The sequence below is a fragment of the Canis lupus genome, chromosome 6 (assembly GCF_048164855.1).
Source record: "Canis lupus baileyi chromosome 6, mCanLup2.hap1, whole genome shotgun sequence".
NCBI lineage: Eukaryota > Metazoa > Chordata > Mammalia > Carnivora > Canidae > Canis > Canis lupus.
The window spans coordinates 78,930,085-78,955,239 of NC_132843.1; the positions used below are offsets into that span (position 1 = coordinate 78,930,085).

The window sequence follows — 25,155 nt, forward strand, 5'->3', positions numbered from 1 at the left end:
CTCCAGTTCAGGCGGAAGGCTTTGTTTCTGCCAAAACAGCAGCCCTTTCAAATGCCTTATTTTTTTTTTTAAATGCCTTATATTTTTAAACCTGTTTTCGAACTTGACTCACTAAAATAATAGCTCTCTTCAGAACATTCAAGTCATAAAACCTGCTTGTCACTCAAATTACTTCACCTCTCTCTGAACCTTGGCTTCTTTACCTGTAAAATGAGAAGATAATGTACCAATGATTGCTAGAAAAATCAAATTAGATGATACACGCGAAACGATCTGAGAAATGTGACACGTTGCTGTATATAATTTGAGCTGCAAGCTTGCACTCTGCGGTCACTGTCAAGCACTGATGAGAACGAAAGCAGGGAATGTATAGGAAAGTCACAACAGCGGTTCACGGAGGCAGGTCTCCTCACCTGTGACCTGAATCAGAACCAGTTACATTGGGGCCCCAGGGGCTCAGCGCTGGAGTGTCTGCCTTGGGCTCAGGTCGTGACCCCTGGGGTCCTGGGATCGAGTCCCACGTCGGCCTCCCTGCGTGGAGCCTGCTTCTCCATCTGCCTGTGTCTCTGCCTCTGCCTCTGCCTCTGCCTCTGTCTCTCTCTCTCTGTGTCTCTCATGAGTAAATAAATTAAAAAAAAAAAAAAAAAAAGAAGAACCAAGGTGCAAGTAGAGTACGGTGTGTGAGACTTTTCCACGGACACAGCTGAGATGTCCACAGCCCTTTCTTTCCTTCCTTCTTTCTGGAGGGGGAGAGCACAAGGGAGCAGGAAGGGGGTGCAGAGCGAGAATCCAAGGCGGTTCCACGTGCAGCGGGGAGCCTGACCCGAGGCTCAACCCCGGGCCCCTGGGACGGTGACCTGGGCCAACACGGAGAGTCAGACACTTAGCCAACAAGCCGGCCGGAGCCTGTCCGCGGCCTGCGGCTGGTCAGCCCCGACGGGGCCAGCCGGGCACTCAGGCCGCACCCCCGCGCTCTCCGCCTTTGCCCCTCCTTCACCTCCTGGTTAACTAACCTGCACCCCCTACCCCACCTTGATAACTGTGAGAGGCAGGAGAGGTGCAACTCCAGCCCTGAACCTCAACTCCAGCCCTGAATCTCGACTCCAAGCAGGGCCCTGCTCTATGAGAAGCGCGGACACTCCGTCCCCGGGCTCACCAGTCACCTGGCTATCAGCTCTGATAAAAGCTGACCTCCAGATCTCGAATGCCTCAACCCTCTGCAGCATTTAGCATGGTTGGGGACCACTCCATTCTTTTATTATTTTCTTTTATTTTGTTTTTAAGTAATCTCTTCACCCAACATGGGACTCACACTCATGACCCAGAGATCAAAAGTCGCATGTGTGCTCCACCAGCCAAGCCAGCCAGGCATGCCTCCCCACTCCTTTTTATTTATTTATTTTTAAGATTTTTATTTATTTATTCATGAGAGACACACACACAGAGAGAGACAGAGACAGAGGCAGAAGGAGATGCAGGCTCCACGCAGGGAGCCCGACGTGGAACTCAATCCCGGGTCTCCAGGATCATGCCCTGGGCCAAAGGCAGGTGCTAAACTGCTGAGCCACCCAGGGATCCCCTCCACTCCTTTTTAAATCACTCCTCTGTTGTTTTCTGAACTCTTTCCCCTCAGCTCCAGTCTCCTATACCTCCTTCTCAGGCGCATTTTATTGCTCTTTCTTCTGTGAAATAAAGAGCCAGAGAACCAAAGGGAAGAACTACTTTGGGGGTAGAAATGAGTTCATTTATTTTCTGGGAAAATTGAGTCTAAGTGCAAATACAGATGTCCCACTAGATAAATGCATACAATGGCTGGAGCTCTGGAGCCAATTTGGGACCAAGAGGACAAAAGCCCAATGCTCTGGGTGGAGAAGATGGAATTGGAAAGAGCCTAGATCCCTGATGATAGGGAGCTCCATATCAAGCTACCTACATCCTGATTTCTTTTATATAAACAGAATGGAACTTTAGTTTTCTAAAAGTCACTTGTTTGGATTTTCAGGTTTTTTGCAGCCTGAATCTAATTAATACAACCCAAAAAAATAAAACTCAAACATAACTTGAAAGGTCCTGTGGTTTGGTTCCTGCTTACCCTTTCACTCCATCCCTGCACTTTATTCTCAGCTGTTTCAAACCACTTGCAGTTCTCTGAACACACTTTTTTCCCCGCATCTTTGCCGGAGCTCCTTAGCGGTTGCGTAGGTGGCCAGGAGCAAACGCCCTTGGCTTATTTCTATCCTCCTTGAATTGGAGTCTCTGCGGACTCCCACCCGGGCAGCCTAGTGTTCCAGGAGTTCCACGACATGAACCAGCCTGACGACAGACGACGCTCAACTTGTGCAAAACCTACCCCAGCTAATCCAGAACTTACTCTGAAAATAAAAGCAAGTCCTTTTTAAGATCCACCAGAGGGAGACAAACTGAAAGAAAACGTGTAGAAAGAATTCAGAAAGCAGAGCAAGCATATTTGAAGCCTTCTAGATTAAGATTTCAAGAAAAATGATGAACTTGTACTAATGAACAGTCTCTTAGGATACAAGTCTATTACAATTCAATTTCATAACTTACTAATTATTAAAACACAGGCTGTATTTTCCTGCTTTGCAGGTGTTTGTATTTAGTTGTAGTTGGGGCCCACAACAAAAAAGGGCAGAGACTATAAAAATTAATATTTTTAAAGCCCACGGGGCAAAGTGGATGTTGAGGAAAAGTGATAAGAGCTCCGCCCCTGAATTCAAGCTGTGGCTCTGTCACAATTTAATGACAGGACCAGACAAGTCTCTTTGCTGCAGTTTTCTCACCTGTGACACATAATTACTGCACGAAATAATCATCGCTAGCAATTATGGAGTCCTTTCTTTGGGCAAAATACGTACATTGTCTCACTTAATCTCCATCACCCGTAAGGTAGGTACTACGACTGATTACGGCTACTTTACAGGTAAGGGGAAACTGAGTTTCCAGGAGGTTAAATAACTTATCTGACATTATACACTTACTAGGTCACAGAGCCAGGTTCAGGGCTCAGGGACTTGGGCCCCACTGCCTGTGCTCGGCACACCACTGCTCTGTACTGCCGGTTTTACAAAGATTCTTTCTGGTTCTCAAATGTCTATGACTTTAGGATAAGCCTAAGAGTCAAACATAAAGATAATTTGAAATCTGTCACCTTTTGTGTTTTCTTTCTAAATTCCAATACACATTAGTCCAAGAGCCTCGGAAGTAGATACTATATAATATGCTTGTACTTTTTTATATGGTCTGTTGATGAAAACTGTATGAATTTAGTTGGGACCACTCAGTGACACATTCTAAATACATTTAGCAGCACAACCAGTAATTTAAAAAGAAACAATTACATTAAGCTAGTAATCCTTTCTTAATATAAAAAGAAAAGAACTCAGGGATTAGCACATGTTCCAGCCTCTCTTTTCTCTTTGAATCACGCTGGTTTCATTCCAGAGAAGATTAGTAAGATTTAAACATCATCATCAGCCCCAAAACCTACGGGGTAACCAATTTTTATACACAGGAAACTCTAAGGTTCACTGTGGAAGGACAATTTTTTTTTTAGAAAAGGCCAATTTTGACCTTTAGCTGGGTGTCTTCTTCCCATGGTGCTTTGCCAACAAGGCCCAAGATCATCGTTTACATTCTGTTGAAAACGTGGCTGACTCTTCCCAGTAGCATTTGAAGGGGCTCAGGACAAGCCCCCCCAAGAGTGGCCCACTTTGGCATGTGGATTTTTTTTTTTAAGATTTATTTATTTGGGCCGGGAGAGAAGAGGAGAAAGAATCTCAAGCAGACTCCCCGCTGGGCCGGGGATGGGGGGAGCTCAATCCCACCACCTTGATGACCTTAGTGGAAACTGAGTCAGGAGCCGGCGCCCCAGCATATGGATTATTTTGAGTTGGAGGCAATCAAGAAACTTGTTGGTTCAACAGAAACTTTTGCCCCCTACCCTCATACACAGAAAAATCTAAATTGGCAGTGGGCAGACAAAAGTCTTACCAGAATATGGGTTATTACCAGAGATAAATTTTATCTCAGTAACCTCTCATATAGCAGGCAAACATCTAATTACCAAACATCTGCTCTTCTTATTGCCCTGGGAATTGCATCCCTTTCTTTTGAAACCACAGATCCTTAGCCCCTTTTCCTTGGCTTGAGATGACATATATACACTTCATCTAGCTCGATTGTCCTCGGAATTTCCGTGTCTTTGTAGATTCTCCGTATGTATGCTATTAAATTTTATTTCTCCTGTTAATCTGTTTCCTATCAATGTGGTTCTTAGTCCAGCTAATAAGACCTTGAAAGGGACAAGAAATCTTGTTCCCCAAAGAGGACAGGACATTCTTGCTACCCCCCCCCATCACCCACCCCACCCCCCAAATCGTAGCTGCTTTCCCAGAGTGAAAAATAAGAATAACTTATCTTTCAATAAGTATAAAAAGAGATTAGATGGTCTCAGTAAGGATATTGAATTTGTATGAATCACTCAGCTCTCCATTTTAACCCCCAAATAGTTTATAATCCCATTTCTTTTATTGGTCAAATTTCAATGCTAGTATTGTCTAGAATGCCTAGAATGGTCTAGAATGATACACATTCAGTTGTTTTTATAATCGCTCTTCTGTTGGTGTGTTTCTATAGATCAGTTTTCTCATTTAAAAACAGCATAGAAAAGATTGTGTCAAGTGGTTGCTTCTCCTAGTTGCAGTTTTTAAAGAGTAGCTGCCAAGTAAGCAGCCACCTGCATTTATTTACATCCTCCTCAGTCTTTCCAGAGGGGAGAACAGGGAGTGTCTCTCCAGCTTTGTAGCTTCATGAATAATTCCACACCCATCCACACGCCTCTACTCGTTTGCATAAGGCTTTTTTTTTTTTTTTTTTTTACTTTAGACCACAGACTGTTCTCTGACTCAGTCAGGGGAAAAAAAAAAAAGAAATCCACGAACAGAAAGAGTTCTACATGGTTTCTTTCAGACAGAATGATCTGGGACACAACAGAGAGGTTAGTGTTCTACTTGGATTAACATTTTCTCAGTTTCCTCGAGCATACAAAGATGAGTAAATGATGGCATTTTGCTGTCTTCTATGAGTAACAGTGTTTCAGAAACCCTGGTGAAGGGTTTGATGGACTTTATGAGTTTAATTCACATGAAATTATGTCCAAATAATTAGTCTTGTTCACTGTGTCCTTTGTTACTCCCCAGCTGCATTTCTTAAATATTAACAATTAAATTTCTGTACCACGAGGCTTTCATCGGCCCCAAACATCCGCTCGAATTGACAACAATTCGGCCTGAGCACTTTGAGATAATATTCCTGAGAAAAGCAAATGCAAGCAGAACTCCTAGTTTATCAGTTTGCTAGCCCTCTTCAGAAAATCTAGCAAGGGGAATGCAAACTGCTACCCTAGAAATCTGTTCCGCTATTTGAAAATCTAAAGCAGGCTGTCCAATATAATATAAGCTACGCATGGATTTTAAATTCTCTAGTAGCCATAATAACAAGATAAAAAGGGTAATTCATGTGAAGATGTTTTATTTTATTTAACCTAGCATATCAGATATCTCATTTCAATACACTATCCACATAAAAAATTATTATTATTATTATTATTATTGAGATTATGTGCTTTTTTCACACATCCAGTGTGTGCTTCCCTGTACAGTTAGAGGACCAGCCACATTTAAGTGCCCAACAGTCACAAGACTGGACAGGGCAGGCAAGTCTAAGGGATCTCTCTCTTTTTCTCTCATTGCATATGGGAATGAGAGAGGGGGGCTTTAGGATGTGGGTTCGTATTTTATTTATTCAATCACAAGACAATTGCACTCTAACCGGGTGAAAGGGGACATTATGCTATGGCTCTTCATCTCTCTGGCCACATGTTTCACGGTCTCTTTGTCTACTGGGGACTTCATTGGCCTGTGCTGATGAGAGGTCTGTGGTTTGAGGCTCTTTTGGGTTTCACGAAGTTGTAGCCCATTCTGTGCTCATGTGTTCCTGACTGTGCTCAAGTAATGCTAACCTCAAAATTACTCCACTTCCCTTTTTTTTTAAGATTTTATTTATTTATTTATGATAGACAGAGAGAGAGAGAGAGCGAGAGAGAGAGAGAGAGAGAGGCAGAGACACAGGCAGAAGGAGAAGCAGGCTCCATGCTGGGAGCAGGACTCAGGACTCCATCCCGGAGCTCCAGGATCACACCCCGGGCCAAAGGCAGGCGCTAAACTGCTGAGCCACCCAGGGATCCCCTCATTTCCTTTTTCTCAGATCAAAACCCCTGCTCTCTCCTTGCAATAAACTTAGAATCCTTATCTCAGAAATGCACAGCAAAGTACCCAGTCAGCAAAAGAGTGAGGACAAAGCATGAAAAGAATTGTGGGGACGCTGATCCAAAACTCCAGACACAGCCAAAGTTTATTTTTTATTTTATTTATTTATTTATTTATTTTTATTGAGTAAACTCCACGCCCAACGTGGGGCTCAAAAACTCATGACCTGACCTGAGATCAAGAGTCTCGAGCTCCACCCACTGAGCCAGCCAGGCGCCCCCTAAGCCCTGAGCCAAAGTTTAAAGACTCTTCCTGCACTTAGCTCAGAAAAGGGGTGAAACATTACTTTTACAAATATTATGGCACATTCCTGAGCTCCAGATCAACCCTTGCCACTGTTTCCCTTGCTCCCCCCATTCTGGCCCCCCCTTTTTTTTAAACACAACGTTCAGCTTTGGAATAGCTGGAGCTCAGGATTGCACGCAGGATCTAAAGGAGACGAGAAACTCCTTACTGGAGGACGGCGGCTTCGTGTGCTCCAGGAGGAATCCCGTTTGCAGCCGAGCCGGCCTCCCGGTCCTTTCATCCAGGCCAGGACTCCCGCGCTGTCGTCCGCCCGTCCACCTACTGAGGCTGCACTTAATATGTCGTGAGTTCGCCCTTCAGGCCTGCTCCTCCGGCTGCCAGACCTTTTCCTTAGCCTGGTTTCTGCCCATTTCCCCAAACTGACGGACTCTGGAGCCCGGAGCCCTGCGCGGAAGGATCGGAGCCCGGGGTGTGGGCTGAAGGCGGGAAGCCGGCCCCCCCAGCTGTGCCCCCCCCAGCCGTGCCCCCCGCACCCCCCAGCCAGGCCCGCCGCCCCGCCCCCGCGGCTCCTCCTGCCCCCGGGTGCCCTGCCCACTGTCCTTCCCGCCCCCCTTCCCGGGACCCGACAGGTTTGCACCGAACGTAAAAACGTAAATAGAAGCAGCGGGTGGGGGGGCTCTGGCTCCTCACTGTCCCCTCCCAGGCCTGAGGGTGCTCGCGGGGGGGGGGGGGGGAGGGGACGGGGACCGCCCCCAGCTGTAAGGATGGCTCGTCCCGCCCCTGCCCTCGGACGCCGGGGATGAGGCCCCCACGCGGCCCCGGGATGCGGTCCCCACGGAGGCCCCGGGATGCGGTCCCCACGGAGGTCCCGGGATGCGGTCCCCACGGAGGCCCCCGGGATGCGGTCCCCACGGATGACCCCGGGATGCGGTTCCCACGGAGGTCCCTGGGATGCGGTCCCCACGGATGGCCCCGGGATGTGGACCCCACGGAGCCCCGGGATGCGGTCCCCACGGATGACCCCGGGATGCGGTTCCCACGGAGGTCCCTGGGATGCGGTCCCCACGGATGGCCCCGGGATGCGGACCCCACGGAGCCCCGGGATGCGGTCCCCATACGGCCGGGCCCAGCTCTAGCCCGTGGCTCTCAGCAGCCCGGGTTTGCGTCTGGCCACCGTGGCGGGTCCGTCGGTGGCACAGTGGTAGGCCCGGGGTAGGCCGGGGGTTCACATGCAGGCTCTGGGGCCTCAGGCTTGTGTGGAGACCCGAGGCAGCCTTCGGGGAACCTGCACCAGGGAGCAGCGGTGTGACCGTGGGTGTGGGTGGGGGGTGGAGGGGATCATTGGGCAGGACACCTGTGTCCTTCACCTGTGAGGGAAGGAGGGACCTGGTTGACAGAGGAGGGAGGGCAATGGGTGGGACGGACCTCTTGAGGTGGGGACCCATGTGACTTGGGAGCTGGCCCTATGGAGAGCGGGGCACGAGCAGGCCGCGGGCGGTAGCGGAGAGATGCCGGAGGCCCAGCCAACCCCTGAGCCCTGCTGGACCCTGCGGCCTGTCAGCCGAGGGGACTGGACAGTCCATCAGCTTCCAGGGCTGAGCGCCTGGCCTCGGAGACGCCCCCGGCTCCCCTCAGCCATGGCCCAGGCGGGCACCGGGGCCCAGTTCTCAACAAGCGGCCAGTCTCCAGCGCCGAGGGGACCGGTCGGGCGCTGCGGGCAAGCACTCGGCGCTCCCACTACCCGTGTCTCTTGCCTTTCTTTTCTTTTTCTTTTTTTACAGAGAGAGAACGCTGCTGAGTGGGGGGCAGAGCGGAGAGCCGGAGGAAGGGAATCTCAGGCACCCTCCCTGCTGAGCGCCGGCCCTCCTGGGGCCAGGTCCACCCCCCTGAGATCACGCCCTGAGCCCAAACCACTGGGCCGCCCGGGCGCCCCTTGGCTCTTTCACAGCCGATGTTAGGAGTGAAGCTCAAAAGCCGCAAGGACCTGGGCAGCACAGTTTGCTCTGTATGCCTCAGTGTTCTCATCTGTAAAGTGGACGTGATACTAGGGACGTGATACGAGGGACTCCCCTAGTGGGTTGTCATGAGCATCAAGTGAATAAACACGTTTGCCTGGCACATAGCATTCAATATATTTAGTTATCGTCATTTCAGGTTTCTTGGTCTCTGAAATCCCACTATTTACAGTTTATCCAAATTTGTTCAATTGTTCCTTCAAGGGGGAAAAAAAGGAAAAAAAAAATTAGGTTAAGCCATTTTCCCCAAATCCCAGCATGAATTCACTCGTTAGGATCCCTCTGATGGGAGCTAGAGCAAACGTTAATGCTGAGGACGCTGGAATGCTGGGGGTGGGGCACGGGCCATTAGGCAACAGCAGGCCAGAAGCGGCCGCAAGGAGAGGTGGGCGCGAGGTGACCTTTGCTTCCCACCCACGGGCCAGGGTGTCAGGGCCAGGGTGTCAGGAGGTGGGGGGCAATGGGCACAGCTCCGAGAAAGCCAGGGTGCCTGCCGCCCGGCCTCCCCTCCTTCGGGGACTGTGTCCCGGGGGGCCAGGCCCGGGCAGTGGGGCCTCGTCTCCCACTGGCTGTACCGAGGACAAGGGGGCAGTTGGCTCTGGCTCCCAGCCGCCCTCCACCCCGCCGCCCAAGTAGCCAGCAGCAGCCAGGAGCACCCGCTCCGGGCTGCTGGCCCCCCCACGGGATTGGGGTGCCTGCCCCGACTGTGCCCCCAGCCGGGCCGTTGCGGGAACAGGCACAGATTTTTTTTTTTTTTTAAGATCTTATTTATTTACTCATAGAGACAGAGAGAGAGAGGCAGAGACACAGGCAGAGGGAGAAGCAGGCTCCATGCACCGGGAGCCCGACGTGGGACTCGATCCCGGGTCTCCAGGATCACGCCCCGGGCTGCAGGCGGCGCTAAACCGCTGCGCCACCGGGGCTGCCCGAGACGTTACAGAATAGAACAAACCTTTAGCTCCACGTTTCTAGGAGCTTGGAAACAATCCTTCCAGACGTTTGGTTTTTAGTAACATCCATTAACATGTTATCTCCTCAGATGTAGCTGCTGGGGTCTGAATTCCAGCCTGTCTCAGGGCGCCACGAACCGTTTGAAATATTCTCATTCTGAGCCTGTGATTTTAAAAGTCGTGGGTAGGGACCCCTGGGTGGCGCAGCGGTTTGGCGCCTGCCTTTGGCCCAGGGCGCGATCCTGGAGACCCGGGATCGAATCCCACGTCGGGCTCCCGGTGCATGGAGCCTGCTTCTCCCTCTGCCTGTGTCTCTGCCTCTCTCTCTCTCTCTCTCTCTCTCTCTCTCTCTCTCTGTGACTATCATAAATAAATAAAAAAATTAAAAAAAAAAAAGTCGTGAGTAACACGTGGCAGTGAGCAGAGGGCGCGGGTCTCCGTCGCGTGGAGCTGGGCTTCCCTCCAGCCCTCCTGCTCGGCTCGGTGATCCTGGAGGAGCTGCTTACTGCCCCGTAACAATAGTTCCCGCCACGTGGCGTCGCCCTAAGGACCGTGTGGTCAGCCGGGGCGCCGGGTGCCGCAGTGGGCTGTGTCCAACTCTTGGTTTGGGCTCAGGGCCTGATCTCCGTGTTGAGGGATCCAGCCCGCGTCCAGCTCCGTGCTCAGCCTGGAGTCTGCTTGGATTCTCTTCCTCTCCCTCTGCCCCTCCCACTTGTGCGCCCTCTCTCTCTCTCTCCTCCAAATAAATAAGTAAATAAATCTTTTTTAAAAATAGGGGAAAAAATAGGGACACCTGATGGCTCAGTGGTTGAGCGTCTGCCTTCGGCTCAGGACGTGACCCTGAGGTCCTGGGATCGAATTCTGCATTGTGCTCCCTACAGGGAGCCTGCTTCTCCCTCTGCCCCTCTCTCTCTGCGTCTCTCATTAATAAATAAATCTTTAAAAAATAATAATAATTGCAGTCAATGAATATGAAACAGTTGGCATATGGTAGGTTGTTAGTAAATGTGATTTCCTTTTATTAAGACAAGATTTTATTTATTTGAGAGAGAGAGAGAGAGTGCAGAAACAAGGGGAGAGGTGGACTCGAAAATTCTAGCCACTGAAATTTTGGAGACTGCCTCTCTGCTGAGCAGGGAGCTGGTGAGAACCAGGTCTAGTCCTTGTGCCTCTCCTTCAGGGAATAGGTGGAAGGGCAGGGGCTCGCTGGGATGCCTCTCACGGTCAGTGGCAGGATCACAAGAGGGCATGCCAAACCATGCGAGCTCGTTTAAAATCTCTGCTCCTGTCAAATATCCTCTCGTTCCAGGGGCCAACGTAAGTCACAGAGCCAAGCCCAGAGCCAGGAGGGCAGAAGGTATATCCCCCACCCGAAGAGATGAAGGGGGAGAGAAATGGCTATTTGCAATCTAATCTACCACAACTGAGAAATTAATTTTCACAGATTTCTGAGTTATATATCAACAAGTAAACTAGAGAACCCAGATCAAGTTTCTGCTATTATTCTTTCCCTGATATTTTAGGAGAAAAAAAAAAATCAACCCAGAGAGCAGTATACATTAAAATAATATGAGCATCTGGGTGACTCAGTCAGTTAAGCATCAACCTTTTAATTTTGGCTAAGGTCATGATCTCAGGGTCATGAGACTGAGCCCCAGGTCAGCTCCCGCACTGGGTGTGGAGCCTGCTTAAGATTCTCTCTCCCTCTCCATCTGCCTTTCTTCCACTCCCTCTCTAAAATATATATGTAATATATATATAATTTGTTTATAAGCATTAATAAATAAGGAAGAGTTTTGAAACTGTAAAGCACAGTATGAATACTAAAAATGATTTCCCTATTTTTTTCTATTTTTACATGACAGTTACTCAGTTTTATGGATGCTCTCCATAAACTGCCAAATTTTATGGATAGAATTCAACATTCCTTTTAATGATCACATATCCATCGTTTTTTAAAAAGGAGTAAAAAAAATAAAATTAAAAATAAATAAGGAGCAGAAATACAAAAAGTTGGTACAGTGTTTTTGTATTGAGTTATTTTATGTTTTAATAATGTATTAATAAAAAAAATAATGTATTAATAGATTTTATATGTTTTATGTTAAGTCATAGGCTCTATACATACTTGCCTAAGCATTCACTGAGAATATAGCACAGCACTGTTCTAGGGACTTTGGGGACCAATAAAGTCTGCAAAGTGATGTCATGGAAGAAATGGAAGAAATCCAAAGGCTTGGGCTCTGGTCCTGGCCCTCCAGCAGGCCATGGATATTCACACTTTCCCTCTCTGGAGGAACCGGCAGGGAAACAAGAAGCGGTCAAGGAGGTGGTCTCTCTGGCTCCAAATGTTTTGTTTCTAAATAGAGGATATGGTTCCTGCTTTGAGAAGAAATAGGATAGGGCACGGAGGAATGGACTTGTCCTCCATTCTGTACCGAAACTCAGCGCAGGGATGTTGGCTCTGCACAGAAATGCTAGATCCTGACTGTCTGGGTTTGAGTCCTGACTTTGCCACTTACCTTGGGAATTTTAGGTCACCCCCCTGAACATCTATAAAATATTGATTAAAAAAATAGTACCTGGGCACCTGGGTAGCTCAGTCAGCTGAGTGTCTAACTCTTGATCTCAGCTAAAGCCTTGATCTCAGGGTTGTGAGTTCGAGCCCTGCACTGGACTCCACGCTGGGCATGAAGAGTATTTCTTTTTTTTTTTTTTTTAAAGTACTTACTTCATAGGACACTTGTGAGGATTAAATGAGTTAATCATCCAAAGTAGAATACCGCCTGATATACAGGAAATGCTAGAGTAGCATTACTCATTGCCTCCATTAAACAGTTTAAAAGTTCATGTGGTTATTTTGTTCCTTAAAGAATCACTAAATAATTTTAATCTAACAATAGTTCCTTGTTATTCCTCAGAGAAACAGTGCCTATTTATCTAGTTAGAGAATAATTCTAAGTCTATTATCTTAGAAGTAATTTAATCATTTGCACCTCCAGTTGCTTTACCTTGTGATGAGAACCAGAGCCTGTTTAAGAGAGTAATATTACCTCAACCTCCTGCAGTCCATGACAGCTCCATTGAGGCTTATATGTTTTTCCCTCCCTACCAGTGTTAGTAAGAAAAATCAATCAGTAAGAATATCAGTGATTCTTTTTTGATTTGTTTCTTCCCTTTCTTGAACTGATTATGTATGTCTTCACTCACCTCTGCTTTCAGTGACTACAGCACTCAAAAAAATAATTGTATCCTTGGTTTCATTTCCTATTATTAAAAGCTTAGAAACTGGGCACCTAAATACTTAATTGACAGTTATTGGCTGTTATTATCAATTTTATTGAATTCACAGATCGATTCTCATAATTGCAATTTTTTTTCTTTTTGGCACATTTATTTTTATTTAATCATTCTTAAAGATATATTTATTTATTTATTTATTTGAGAAAGAGAGAGAGAGAGCAGGCGTGAGGAGGGCGGGTGCCAGGGGGACAAAGAGAAAGAATCTTGAGCAGCCTCCCGCCGAGTGCAGAGCACCATCTGGGGCCCAACCTCCCAACCCCGAGATCACCCCCACCCCAAAATCAAGAGTCAGACCCTCAACTGACTGAGCCACCATGTGCCCCTGCCATGTTTATTTTAAATGCAATAGACAATGAAATAGTGTTTCTCCCTCACAGCATAAAATTTGACACTAAGTGGCTACTATCCTGCTCTTTTGACCAAGTAAAACACTACCTTTGGGTCTACTTGTGGGGATTCTGCTCTCTTCCATGACACAGAAACATAATGAACACAAAGCCAAGCCTTGATGCTCATCAGATCATGATAAATTTGTTCTCCTTTGTTATTGTCAAATAATGTCTGCCCTTGCACACATACCCATACCCCCCACCAGCTGCAGGGAATCACCAGTGCTCTGTGCTGTGTTCAGCATGCCGGGACGCGCCCTGAATACTAAACGGTAAGCCCATACAGCCCCGTATCCAAGGAGCTCAGAGAAGCCACCAGGATCCCTAGCTCCTAGCCAGTGCATTGCTACCCAATACGCCAAACCATGTGGGGCTTCACTGCTCACCCAACCATTCACTTCACCAGTTGTCATAAACACTCTAAAACTCACAGCGACCTTGCACAACTCAAGGGGGCACCGTTCATGTAGTTATGCTGCCCAGCAGCCTTATGAATTTGCTTCTGTTTGTCCATCCTGCTTGGCTTTTGTAAAGGCTAAAAAAAAAAAAAAAAAATCAATCAACTAAAACCCTCCAGTTATCAGCATTTCCGGCTCACGTAAATCTCATATTATCATATCATAAAATGTCACCATCATAGTCTATCAACAAGGTGCTATGCAGCAATGATATGGCCTGGATTTCTGGCAATTTAATAAATGTGTAATTAATATGATTGATTTTATTTTTATTTATTAATTTTAAAGATTTTATTTATTTATTCATGAGAGACACAATGAGAGAGAGAGGCAGGGACACAGGCAGAGGGAGAAGCAGGCTCCATGCAGGGAGCCCAATGTGGGACTCGATCCCAGGACTCCAGGATCACACCCTGAGCCAAAAGCAGATGCTTAACCACTGAACCACCCAGGCGCCCCAATATGATTGATTTTAAACCTGTGCAAGACTGACCATACAAATGCATTTATACATTAGGAAACAAAATCTTCTATAAGGGCTGCCCTGGTAGCTCAGTGGTGTAGTGACTCCTTCAGTTCAAGGCATGATCCCAGAGACCCAGGATCGAGTCCCGCATCAGGCTCCCTCCATGGAGCCTGCTTCTCCCTCTGCCTGTGTCCCTGACTCTCTCTCTCTCTGTGTCTCTCATGAATAAATAAAAAATCTTTAAAAAAAGAAAGATTGTGTCCATGTTTTGGTATTAGAAAAAAATAGTCATCATAAGCAGGTTATCAAGCTGATTTTGTATTTGCATTTTTTAAGAACTGTAAATTGATTTGGGTTCATTAGCCTCACAAAGGCTACCAGGGCCTTTAGTTTTTTAATAAAACTGGAAAAAGCAGTTTTTTTGCAAAACAGAATGAAGATAATAACTTAGTTACTTGAGAATAAATACTATGTGTGTAAGAACAAAACCACACCCAAAGAAAGCTTAATCAAGAAAAGCTTTGGGGGGATCCCCGGGTGGCTCAGCGGTTTGGCACCTGCCTTTGGCCCGGGGCGTGATCCTGGAGTCCCCAGATCGAGTCCCACATTGGACTCCCTGCATGGAGCCTGCTTCTCCCTCTGCCTGTGTCTCTGCCTCTCTCTCTCTCTATCATAAATAAATAAATAAATCTTAAAAAAAAAAAAAAGAAAAGCTTTGGAAGCTTCAGTCACACATAAAAAAATTGAAATCCTGAGAATCCCATTCTATAGATTTTTTTAAAGTATACAACAAAGCAGTCAGATCCCAATATCATATCATCCCCAGCACAAAATGAACGCAAGAGAGGATGGTAGAAACAGTCAAGCTATTTCTCCTTTACCTTGGGTCCTTGATGGACTCCTCAGTCCCTGGACTGATGTGCCCAGGACACCTTTAGTCTGGGTATTTCCTTAAAGCCCATATACATTTTCCTTGAATCATTTACAATGATCTCTTATCTTCAAAAAAAGTCCAAAGGCATCCCCATTCAATAACACCTCTCCAACAGCATAAGCTAAATTATTATAATTTTCTAGCAATTTGAATGAATTATACTTTTCTTAAAAGATTTTATTTATTCAATTGAGACAGAGAGAGCATGAGCAGGGGGAGAGGCAGAGGGAGAGGGAGAAGCAGACTCCCTGCTGAGCAGGGAGCCTGATGTGGGGCTCAACATGGAGCTCGATCCCAGGGTCTGGAAATCCTGACCCGAGCCAAAGGCAGATGCTTTACCATCTGAGCCACCCAGGTGCCCCCGAAGGAATTATAATTTTATGTGTACTATTTCATATCTATTAGTGAGAGTTCAAATATACAAACCATTTTATTTCTTAACACAATGCCATCTTTCCTCATAAAGTAAAATTGAAATGTATTGCTTATAAAACATTCACACTAAATCCACACTTCCCTACCACCCACCCCCAAATCCAAAGGAATTTAAAGGAAATTGAGTAACCATTTACCTGTAAATATGAAATCTGTACTCTATTTTAAAAAGATACAGCCCCAGCTCTCTCCTCCTGGTGGGCTATTGCATCTGCTTTCCTAATACTTCCCGTGTGCTGTGTATATTTTCTGTAAAATGTTATGTTCAATTAGGAATTTTCTGGTTTATATTTTTACATTCACAGAAGTCATAAACTCTTCTGTGTGAAATGTTTTAAAAATCATAACAGTTAAAAAAAAAATCATAACAGTTGTTTAAAAATGCCCTTGAGGTACCTGGATGGCTCAATTAAGCCTCCGACTCTTGATTTCGGCTCAGGTCATGATCTCAGGGTCCTGGGATCAAGCCCCCCTTCCCCATAAGGCTGTGTGCTCAGTGGGGAGTCTGCTTCAGGATTCCCTCTCCCTCTGCCCTGCACAGTTACATGCTCTCTCTCTCTCTCAAATAAATAAGCTTTAAAAATAAATAAACAAATAAGACCCAATTTCCTGTGTCTAAAGCACATTTAATAAAATGTACTCGGTCATCTAACTCCTATGTTGGAGCAGCTCTGTCGGTTCTAAAGTGCTGCCCTAGTTTCACAATTCCCTTTACTATTATTACCTGATTTCAAGCACTTCAGTTTCTCTAGAATTCCAATGAAACTATCATCAGGATTCAAAAAAAAAAAAAAAAAAGTGGAACGAACATTCCCTCCCTAATTAAAATTGTTCCTCCATTAGCAGATTCTTTGCTTTCCTTGAGTTGTGTCGGGTGATTGAAAGCCCGGCCAGTGACACACCAGTGCGGCTGCCAGCAGCTCATTATGGGTTCTGTGAATGTGGTCACGGAAGTTCGGAGGAACTGCTTCTGCTTTGGGCAATAGTGTTCGGTACTGTTCTGAAAGGCAGAGAAAGCCACAGCAGATGGCTCGGGCTTGGGAACAGCGGGAAGAAAGCTGTCGAGGGGACTCAGAAGGAGGAGGGATTCGGACACCAGCCAGAAGAGCTCAGCATTGAGGTTGCCGTCAACAGGAAACGGCTGAAGGTCTCTGAAATTATACTCCAAACAAATGTTCCTGCTCTGGCCTGGAGGAACACTGAGTGGCCCGGGGTGGGGGGGTGGGGAGGCTGGGAATTAGAAGGGCCGGTTCGGAGGCTCTAGTGAAATTTCGATTTTGGGTGATGGAGCTCTAGCCTCCTGTGGCAGGTATAAAAATGTGGGCATTTTGAAAGAAAAACAGATAGGACTTGGTGACTAAGCAGAGAGGGAGAGAGGTGAGTCAATGATGATACCACGATTCTGAGCATGACTTGGACGTAGTCGCACATGGGCAATGGGGAAGTTGGAAGGAAGGAATTGGACTTTTTTGTCAGGAAGCTGATATATTTGGCTCTAGACAGGCTTATTTTGAGCCAAAGATTTGGTGGAGGTGGAAAGTTGAAGGTATGTAACGAAGGCATAAATTGAAGGATAGGATTGGGAATTTTGTATATGTACAAAATAGGTATATATTTGTGTGTATATCTGTATATATAGGTTTTAACTATGGAATACTTCAAATATACCCAACATAGACCGAACAGTAATGAACTCCCATGTACCCAGCATCACCTGGCTTCAATAATGATCAGCTCTTAGCGAACTCCTCACCCCAAATTATTCCAACGCATATTCCAGATACGGAGACAGAGAGAGACTTTTAAGTCTGAAGTGCTGGGCCACCTGGCTGGATCAGTTGGTGAAGAATGCAACTCTTGCTCTCGGGGTTGTAGGTTCAAGCCCCATGTCGGGTGTAGAGATTAATAAAAAAGAAAAGTGAGCACAGAAAATATACATTTGAGAAGACCTCAGAGAAGTTTAAAGAGAACCCTCTCATTTTACCAATGAGCAAAGGTAAAAATTAAGAGACAGTAATGAATTTCCCCTAATTAAGAAAAACAAAAACAAAACACAATTGTGGAGCTGTAACTAGAACCCAGTTATCTACAGTTTTATTACATTTTCACCTTTATGAGATGAAATGAGAAAAATAAAGATGACATATAAATTCCTCAGAAAGCTAAAATTCAAGTTTTAAAATTCTTTGTAAAGATTTTATGAATTACTATTTGTAAACATCTGTCTTATATACTTTATTTGTAATTCTGTCACATTAACACCACAGGTGCCATACATTATAAAATAGAACCGTAACATAGGTCCTCACAGTAATTTAGCAGAACAAGGGAACTGTGTTAGCTTAATTACTATTGGTCGGTTTTCATACTGGGGCCCTACAGTTGGTGGGGTCATTCTAAGTGTGCCTTGGAGCCAACAAAACAGTCCTATCTGTCTGGAGTCAGTTTACTTTTGGCTGGCTGCCAGGAAAGTCACCTTGAATGACACGTCACCTCTTGTACCATGTCTACCTACACTTACGGGGCAAGCTCTGTGTTGATCATGGTGAGCAGAAAATGTCACAAGGCAGTAAGAGTTGTGTTGATATTAATTCCACAGAAGGGCACAAGCTGAATAACATACAGCCTGCCAAAAAAAAAGTATAATTTTATCAGAAAAATGTGACAGTTCATGGATCCAACTTAGATTTATAAAAGTAAATTAATCGGTCTGAGTTCTGGTTTAACTATGTGGTAATGTTCTTTGGGAAGATGTTGTGTAGCCCCGCAAAACTGTGGCTTTTAAAAAAGATGCTCTGATTTATTCCTCATGATGAGCCTCTAAGTTTGGGGCTCTTTCCCCACCCCCGCTGTCTCATTCACCTGTTGTCTCAAGGAAGTGAGAATTTCAAAGGGGGGGGGCAGTGATGCCTGATGCAGTAATAAAGTTTCGGGGAAGGCGGATATAGGGCTGTAAGAAGGCAACCAAAGGCCCCGTGAGCAGTGGTGGGAACAGAAGCCAGACGGCCAGCAAATTAAGCTGACGACTGGGGTTACATTATAGCCCACTACTACCTATTTTTGTTTAAATACATCTCCTAGGGGTGCCTGGCCAGCCCAGTCGATAGAGCATGAAACTCTTGATCTTGGGGCCGTGAAGTGCCATGAGGTCAAGCTCCATGTTTGGCATAGAGATGATTTTTTATATTTTATTTTATTTTATTTTTTTATATTTATGATAGTCACACAGAGAGAGAGAGAGGCAGAGACACAGGCAGAGGGAGAAGCAGGCTCCATGCACCGGGAGCCCGACGTGGGATTCGATCCTGGGTCTCCAGGATCGCGCCCTGGGCCAAAGGCAGGCGCCAAACCGCTGGGCCACCCAGGGATCCCGAGATGATTTTTTAAAGAAATTTATTAGTGCCCATTGGTGATGGCTTAAGAAATCCAATAAAGATTTTTAAAAAATATGTAGTTTTCTAAAAATGCTGATTTGCAAAATCCTGTTATAACTATACTGCTTTTTTTTTATTTTTTATTTATTTATTTTTATTTTTTATGATAGTCACAGAGAGAGAGAGAGAGAGGGGCAGAGACATAGGCAGAGGGAGAAGCAGGCTCCAAGCACCGGGAGCCCTATGTGGGATTCGATCCCGGGTCTCCAGGATCACGCCCTGGGCCAAAGGCAGGCGCCAAACCGCTGCGCCACCCAGGGATCCCTATACTGCTTTTATTCATACACAAATTTGAGTCTAGTGAAAAAGTACCTTTTCTCTAGCGAGCATTACCAACACTTTTAAGGCCTCTTTTACATGTTGAGCATCGTGCGAATGCTTACTTCAATGCACCTCTGCTGCCACGCTCTGGGACCTTAATGGCTGGCTAAACAGTTAGCAAACATAAAAGCAGGGTGGAGAGAGCCAGAGTCTTGAGAGTTCATATTCATTAGGGAAATTCTTCAGTGCTTTCCTTTGGGTGGAGACATTAAGAAACTACCTATATAGGGACTCTAGTTAGTTGGATAAATCTCGCCACATCCCTTTGAGGAGGATGTTTAGGATACAAAGCTTAAGTGCCAACGTTTATGTAACACCCTATCTAAATCCTGCAAGTAAACTGATACCAAGTTTTCAAAGAAATGAAAGTACTGATGTATCAAAGCAAAACATCTATCCTTTCTTCTAAGTATTTAATATTAATTGAGTTAGCAAGTGGAAATTAACATAAAACGACAAGTAGCAATATTAACATGACTTGGGTGATTTTGATAAGCAGCCCCCAGTAAATATAATGCAAACTTATATTTACCAAGATGAAGGGAAAACAATCAGAATAAAATATTTCACAGTTATCTTTGAAAAGAAGCACCGACCATTTTTTCCGGTTTCCATTCTTCACTTTCTTCCTAACCTTAATAGATTCAACAATAATCCAAGTGCCAATGTGCTCACAGTGCACTGGGGACACTAAACAAAAGCATCACCATTCTGAGTCTGATTCCTCACTGTGCAGGTTCCTGGTTCTGACAGCAGCTCGAAGAATATTATTGAGGAAAAATTGAGGCTTTGTCTAGACAGAAAAAATTTTATTTAGCAATTCATTTTCTGATTTTCTTAAATTTATGGGAATTAAAAGGGAAATAAATACAATACTGCAGTATAAATCTGATATATAATTTAAAAAATTTAAATTATGTTAAATTTCTGTTTCATGTATAATTCCATTTACTCAAATCATACAGTAATAATATACAGAAATTTCACTGACAACACACAATTAAAAAGTGTTCATTTTTGAGAATTACTTTTATCATGTTTTCTAATGATGTCCATAAGATTAGCTCCTGTAACCAGATCATTCTGTGTCTGTTTATCTTTCTGTTGTTCCTTTCTTTTCTGGTCATGAAGGTAGGGAGAATTTAATAACTGTGGGGGAAGAATGGATCCTGTGGGTTTCACTCTTTTTGCAATATCCCAGAAGAGTCTTTTTGAATTGTTATTGATGAACGTAATTGCTGTCCCATTTTGGCCTAATCTCCCCACTCTTCCAACCTGAAATGAAATGCAAAGGACATTTTCAAAATGTTCATATAAAACCTTAATGTCTCTTGAAAGAAAATGAAGACCAGTATTTAAAGAGGCTTTTACTAAGATTAACATTCACTCACATAGCATTTTTTGAATTGTATGTCTCAATGTACTTTGTGAAACCAATTTAGTGGACTGCCACCAGCATATTTTTAAAGCAACAGCTCAAACAGGAAATATGAAAGCAACCACATCTAAGGAACTGTTTGTGAAACTTGTGTTTCAGTTATGTAGCATGTTTGTGTGTGTGCGCATGTGCTGTGTGAGTGAGAGTGTGAGTGTGTGTGTGTGTAGGGTAGTAATGACAGGAAGATGTTTCCTACTGTGGGTAGGTTAAGGTAAAAATTTTTCAAAAGCTACTGCTTTTAGAGCAAGAGGACTATTTGTTTTAGAGTACTTCAATGCCTTTGCAATATGAGATTTAAGCAAATTCATTTTGTGTAGTTATTTCTCACTTTGATAAAATTAAATGGACACAAATTTGTGATGAAAATACATGATAAGGAACAAAATTTACTTGTTTCCAAATATACTGAGAAACTCTTCAGAAGAAGGTGGTAAACACACAGTTATGGTCAATTTTTGCTTCTTAACTGAAATGTAGGACTTAAAGTCAGTATTTAGAGTATTTAAAAGAATACTTGCTGCCAATATATAGGACATTTTTAATGTAAAAAAGAAAGCAAAACATGGCTCTCTGGGGAATGAGACTGGGAACAGGTAAGGGAAGGAATGTTGTTTTATTTAATTATGTTACTGAATTGTTCCAATAAAACTAAAAATTAATATAAAATATAGCTGTACTCACATACTGGAAGAAAATATTTGCCTATCATGTATCTAGTAAGGGTCTTCTAGAATATATAAATAACTTACAACTCAATAATACTCCTCAATAAAGGATAAGCCAATTTAAAAAATGGGCAAATAATTTAAACAAACATTTCTCCAAAGAAGATACACAAAAGGCCAGTATGTACATAAAATGATGTTCATTAGTCATTAGGGAAATTCAAATCAAAAACACAAGGAGAAGGACGCCTGGGTGGCTCAGCGGTTTAGCGCCTGCCTTTGGCTCAGGACATGATCCTGAGGTGCTAGGATCAGGTCCCACATCAGGCTTCCTGCATGAAACCTGCTTCTCCCTCTGCCTGCTTCTGCCTCTCTCTCTGTGTGTGTGTCTCTCATGAATAAATAAAATAAAATCTTTAAACAAATAAACAAACAAAACACAAGGAGAGAGGTGCCTGGGTGGCTCAGTGGGTTAAGCGTGGACTCTTGACGTTGGCTCAGGTCATAATCTCAGGGTTGTGAGATAGAGCCCAGTGCTGAGTCTGCTTGTCCCTCTCCTTCCCCCTCTGCCCTGCCTCCCATTCTCTCTCTCTCTGAAAGAAATGAAAAAAAACTTCTTTAAAAAAAAAAATTCACACACACAAGGGGATGTAACTTCACACCCATTGGCAATGCTACAACTAAAAAGATAAATAATGTAAGTGCTAACGAAGGTTTGGAGAAACTAGAATCCTCCTATATCGCTGATGAGAATGTAAAATCATAAAGCCATATTGGAAATGAGTCTATCAGTTCCTCAAAATGTTATACACAGAATTACTACATAACCCAGTAATTCCTTCCTAGGTGTATGCCCAACAGAAATAAGAACAAATGTTGGCAAGGATGTGCAGAAAAAGGAACCCTTGTGCTCTGTTGGTTCGAATGCAAACTGGTGCAGCCTCTGTGGAAAAGAGTATGGAGTTTCCTCAGAAAATTAAAAGTAGAATTACCATATAATCTAGTAACTCCACTACTTGGTATTTATCCAAAGAACAGAGAAATACTAATTTGAAAAGATACATGCACTCCTATGTTTATTGCAACATTATTTGCAGTAGCCAAACTATGGAAGCAGCCCAAGTGTCCATCCATAGATGAATGAATAAAGAAGATACAGTATGTATACATAATGGAATATTACTCTACCATAAACAGGAAGGAAATCTTGCCATTTGCAGCAACATGGATGGAGCTAGATAATATGACACTAAATGAAATAAGTCAGTCAGAGTAAGACAGATACCATGTGAAATTAAGGAATGGAATTAAACAAAACAAAGAAAAAAAGACACAAACCAAAAAAAAAAAAAAACAAAAAACTTCACTACAGAGAACAAACTGATGGTTATGGGGGAGGGGAAAGATAGGTGAAATAAGTGAAGGGAATTTAGAGTACATTTGTCATGATGAGCAAAAGTAATGCATCAAATTGCTCAATCACTATACTGTACACCTGAAACTAACATAACACCATATGCTAACTACACTGGGATTTAAAAAAACGAAAATGCATGTCTACATAAAACCCTGTACATGAGTGCTCATAGCAGCACTATCCACAGAAAACAAACAGTAGAAACACACTAAATGGCTAGCAACAATGAACAAAGAAAGGTGGCATATCCTTAGAATGGAATATTATGTAGCAATACAAGATGTACTGACATATGTTACAGTACAAGTGAAAGTTGAAAACATTATGATAAGTAAAAACCATCAGAGAAGACTACATACCATATGATTCCACTTATATGAAATGCCTAGAAGAGATACATCTATAAAGACAGAGTAACTGTTGCCCAAGGGATCTACGTGTGTAACAGGTGTAGGGAATAACTGCTGATGGGACAAGTATGGGGCTTCTTTTTGGGATGATAAAAATTTTCTAAAATTGGCTGTAGTAATGGTCGCACAAGTATATGAATATAATAAAAACCACTGAGTTGTACACTTTCAAGTGAATTGTATAGCACGTGATTTATATCAATTGAGACATAATTTATTCTGAGATGTTTTATACTGAGACATAAGCTGTTTAAAAAAAAAATAACTGCAATAGTCTACAAACTCTAAAAGACTTAGCAAATTCAAAATTATTTCCCTAGAAGCTCTCTCCCCCCTTAATTAAAAACAGACACACAGGGGCACTGGGTGGCTTAGTTGGTTAAGTATCTGACTCCTGATCTTGGCTCAGGTCATAATCTCAGGGTTGCAAGACTGGGCCCTATGTCATCATCAAGCCCCATGCTCCACAGGGAGTCTGCTTCTCTCCCACTCTCTCCCTCTCCTGTTTCTCCCACTCACGCTCGAGAGTTCTCTCTCTAACATAAACAAATAAATCTTTAAAAGTAGACATATAGGAATACCTACTGTAATTCAAAGTAACACATGTCCTAAGGGTGGTTCAAGCAGTTGGCTGTCTGACTCTTGGTTCTGGCTCAGGTCATGAGGTCAAGCCCCCGGTAGGGCTTTGTGCTCCGTAAGGAGTCTGCTTGTCCCTCTCCCTCTGCTCCTCTCCCTGCTCATACTCTCTCTCTCAAATAAATAAACAAAACCTAATATAAGTAAATAAATATTAAAAATAATTAAATAAAATCCACATATCCTAAAAAAAAAGACCAAATATAAAAAAATAAAATAGAATAAAATAAAATACACATATCCTTTGATCTAACAGGCCTCCTATACATTTATCTTACAAATATACTGCATGAGAGGCACAACTGTAAAGGTGGATGTTCACTGCAGCATTATTATTTCTTAAGTAGACTCCATGCCAGTATGGAGCCCAATGTGGGGCCTGAACGCATGACTCTGAGATCAAGACCCGAGCTGAGATCAAGAGTCAGATGTTTAACCGACTGAGCCACCCAGGCGCCCCAGGCAGCGTTATTTAATAACGGAATATTGGAAACAGCTAATTGTCCATCAAATTATAAAGGATTTATTTAATAAACTATGGTAATCCACATAGTAAATGACCATGCAGCAATGAAAATAGATCAAGACCAATTAAACAAGTAAAAGCATTTAAAGAGTTTATTTTTTATTTTTTTGCATTTAAAGAGTTTAGAACAGTGCCTGCCATATGGTAAGCACTTCATATACATTAGTATTTTTAAAATGGTGCCTATTATGTGTGCTAATAAGTAAAGGTGCCTAATATAGATTTAGTAAAACAAGCAGGGCATAAACAGTTGGTGTAATATGGTCCCATTTATGTAGTAAGAGTAACAGGGTATGCATATACATGTGTGTTTATGTACAAATAGGCATTTGTGTTTTCTGCACCATTAACTGTCATAACTACTCCTAAAGCGGGAAGGCTACTTTACAAAGACCTATTTTTCATTTTGGGGCATCTGGCTGGCTCAGTCAGTTGGGCATCCAACTCTTGATTTCAGATCAGGTCATGATCTCAGGGCTGTGAGATCAAGTCCCTCATTGGGCTCTGCTGTAGGCTCTTTCTCTCTTCCTCCGCCCCTCCTCCTGCTCAGTGAATAACTGAGAGCCACAGGGTTGCCCTTGATGCAGCAAGAAAAAGTTAAATCATTCTGATCAGCATACTCTATTTAAGAAGCAAAGAAGCTTCGTAATTATTTTAATATTTTGAAAAAAATTACCATCCAAAATGGTTAAATTTAAAAATTTGAAAGATCAACTTCAGTGATTTGAGCAATCAACTCCTGTGTGATGGCCAATTCCCTGATGC

The 25,155-nt window shown here is 43.8% G+C and overlaps 1 protein-coding gene and 1 long non-coding RNA gene across 8 annotated transcripts in view; one reads left to right on the forward strand and one right to left on the reverse strand.

The window, feature by feature from the left end:
* The first annotated feature begins 2,777 nt into the window (after positions 1 to 2,777).
* LOC140635976 (uncharacterized) lies at positions 2,778 to 8,711 on the forward strand. Of its 2 annotated transcripts, XR_012033360.1 has the most exons (4): positions 2,778 to 2,907; positions 4,906 to 5,017; positions 6,740 to 6,936; positions 8,375 to 8,711. It is a non-coding gene; the product is annotated as an uncharacterized lncRNA (long non-coding RNA). The 2 variants fall into 2 exon arrangements; XR_012033359.1 differs by lacking the exons at positions 2,778 to 2,907; positions 4,906 to 5,017 and having other exon boundaries at positions 6,149 to 6,936.
* The window catches only part of DDX59 (DEAD-box helicase 59), an 84,919-nt gene continuing 68,464 nt past the window's right edge, over positions 8,701 to 25,155 (reverse strand). For 3 of the 6 annotated variants that reach the window (XR_012033357.1, XR_012033356.1, XR_012033358.1), the window contains 3 exons: positions 13,682 to 13,785; positions 9,561 to 11,917; positions 8,701 to 8,805 (listed from right to left, as the gene is read on the reverse strand). Coding sequence is in view for 3 of the 6 variants with exons in the window: in XM_072831341.1 (XP_072687442.1) it covers positions 20,066 to 20,091; positions 20,327 to 20,573 (273 nt within the window). In the remaining 3 variants the exon portion in view is untranslated. The other 3 variants (XM_072831343.1, XM_072831341.1, XM_072831342.1) reach the window with 3 other exon arrangements.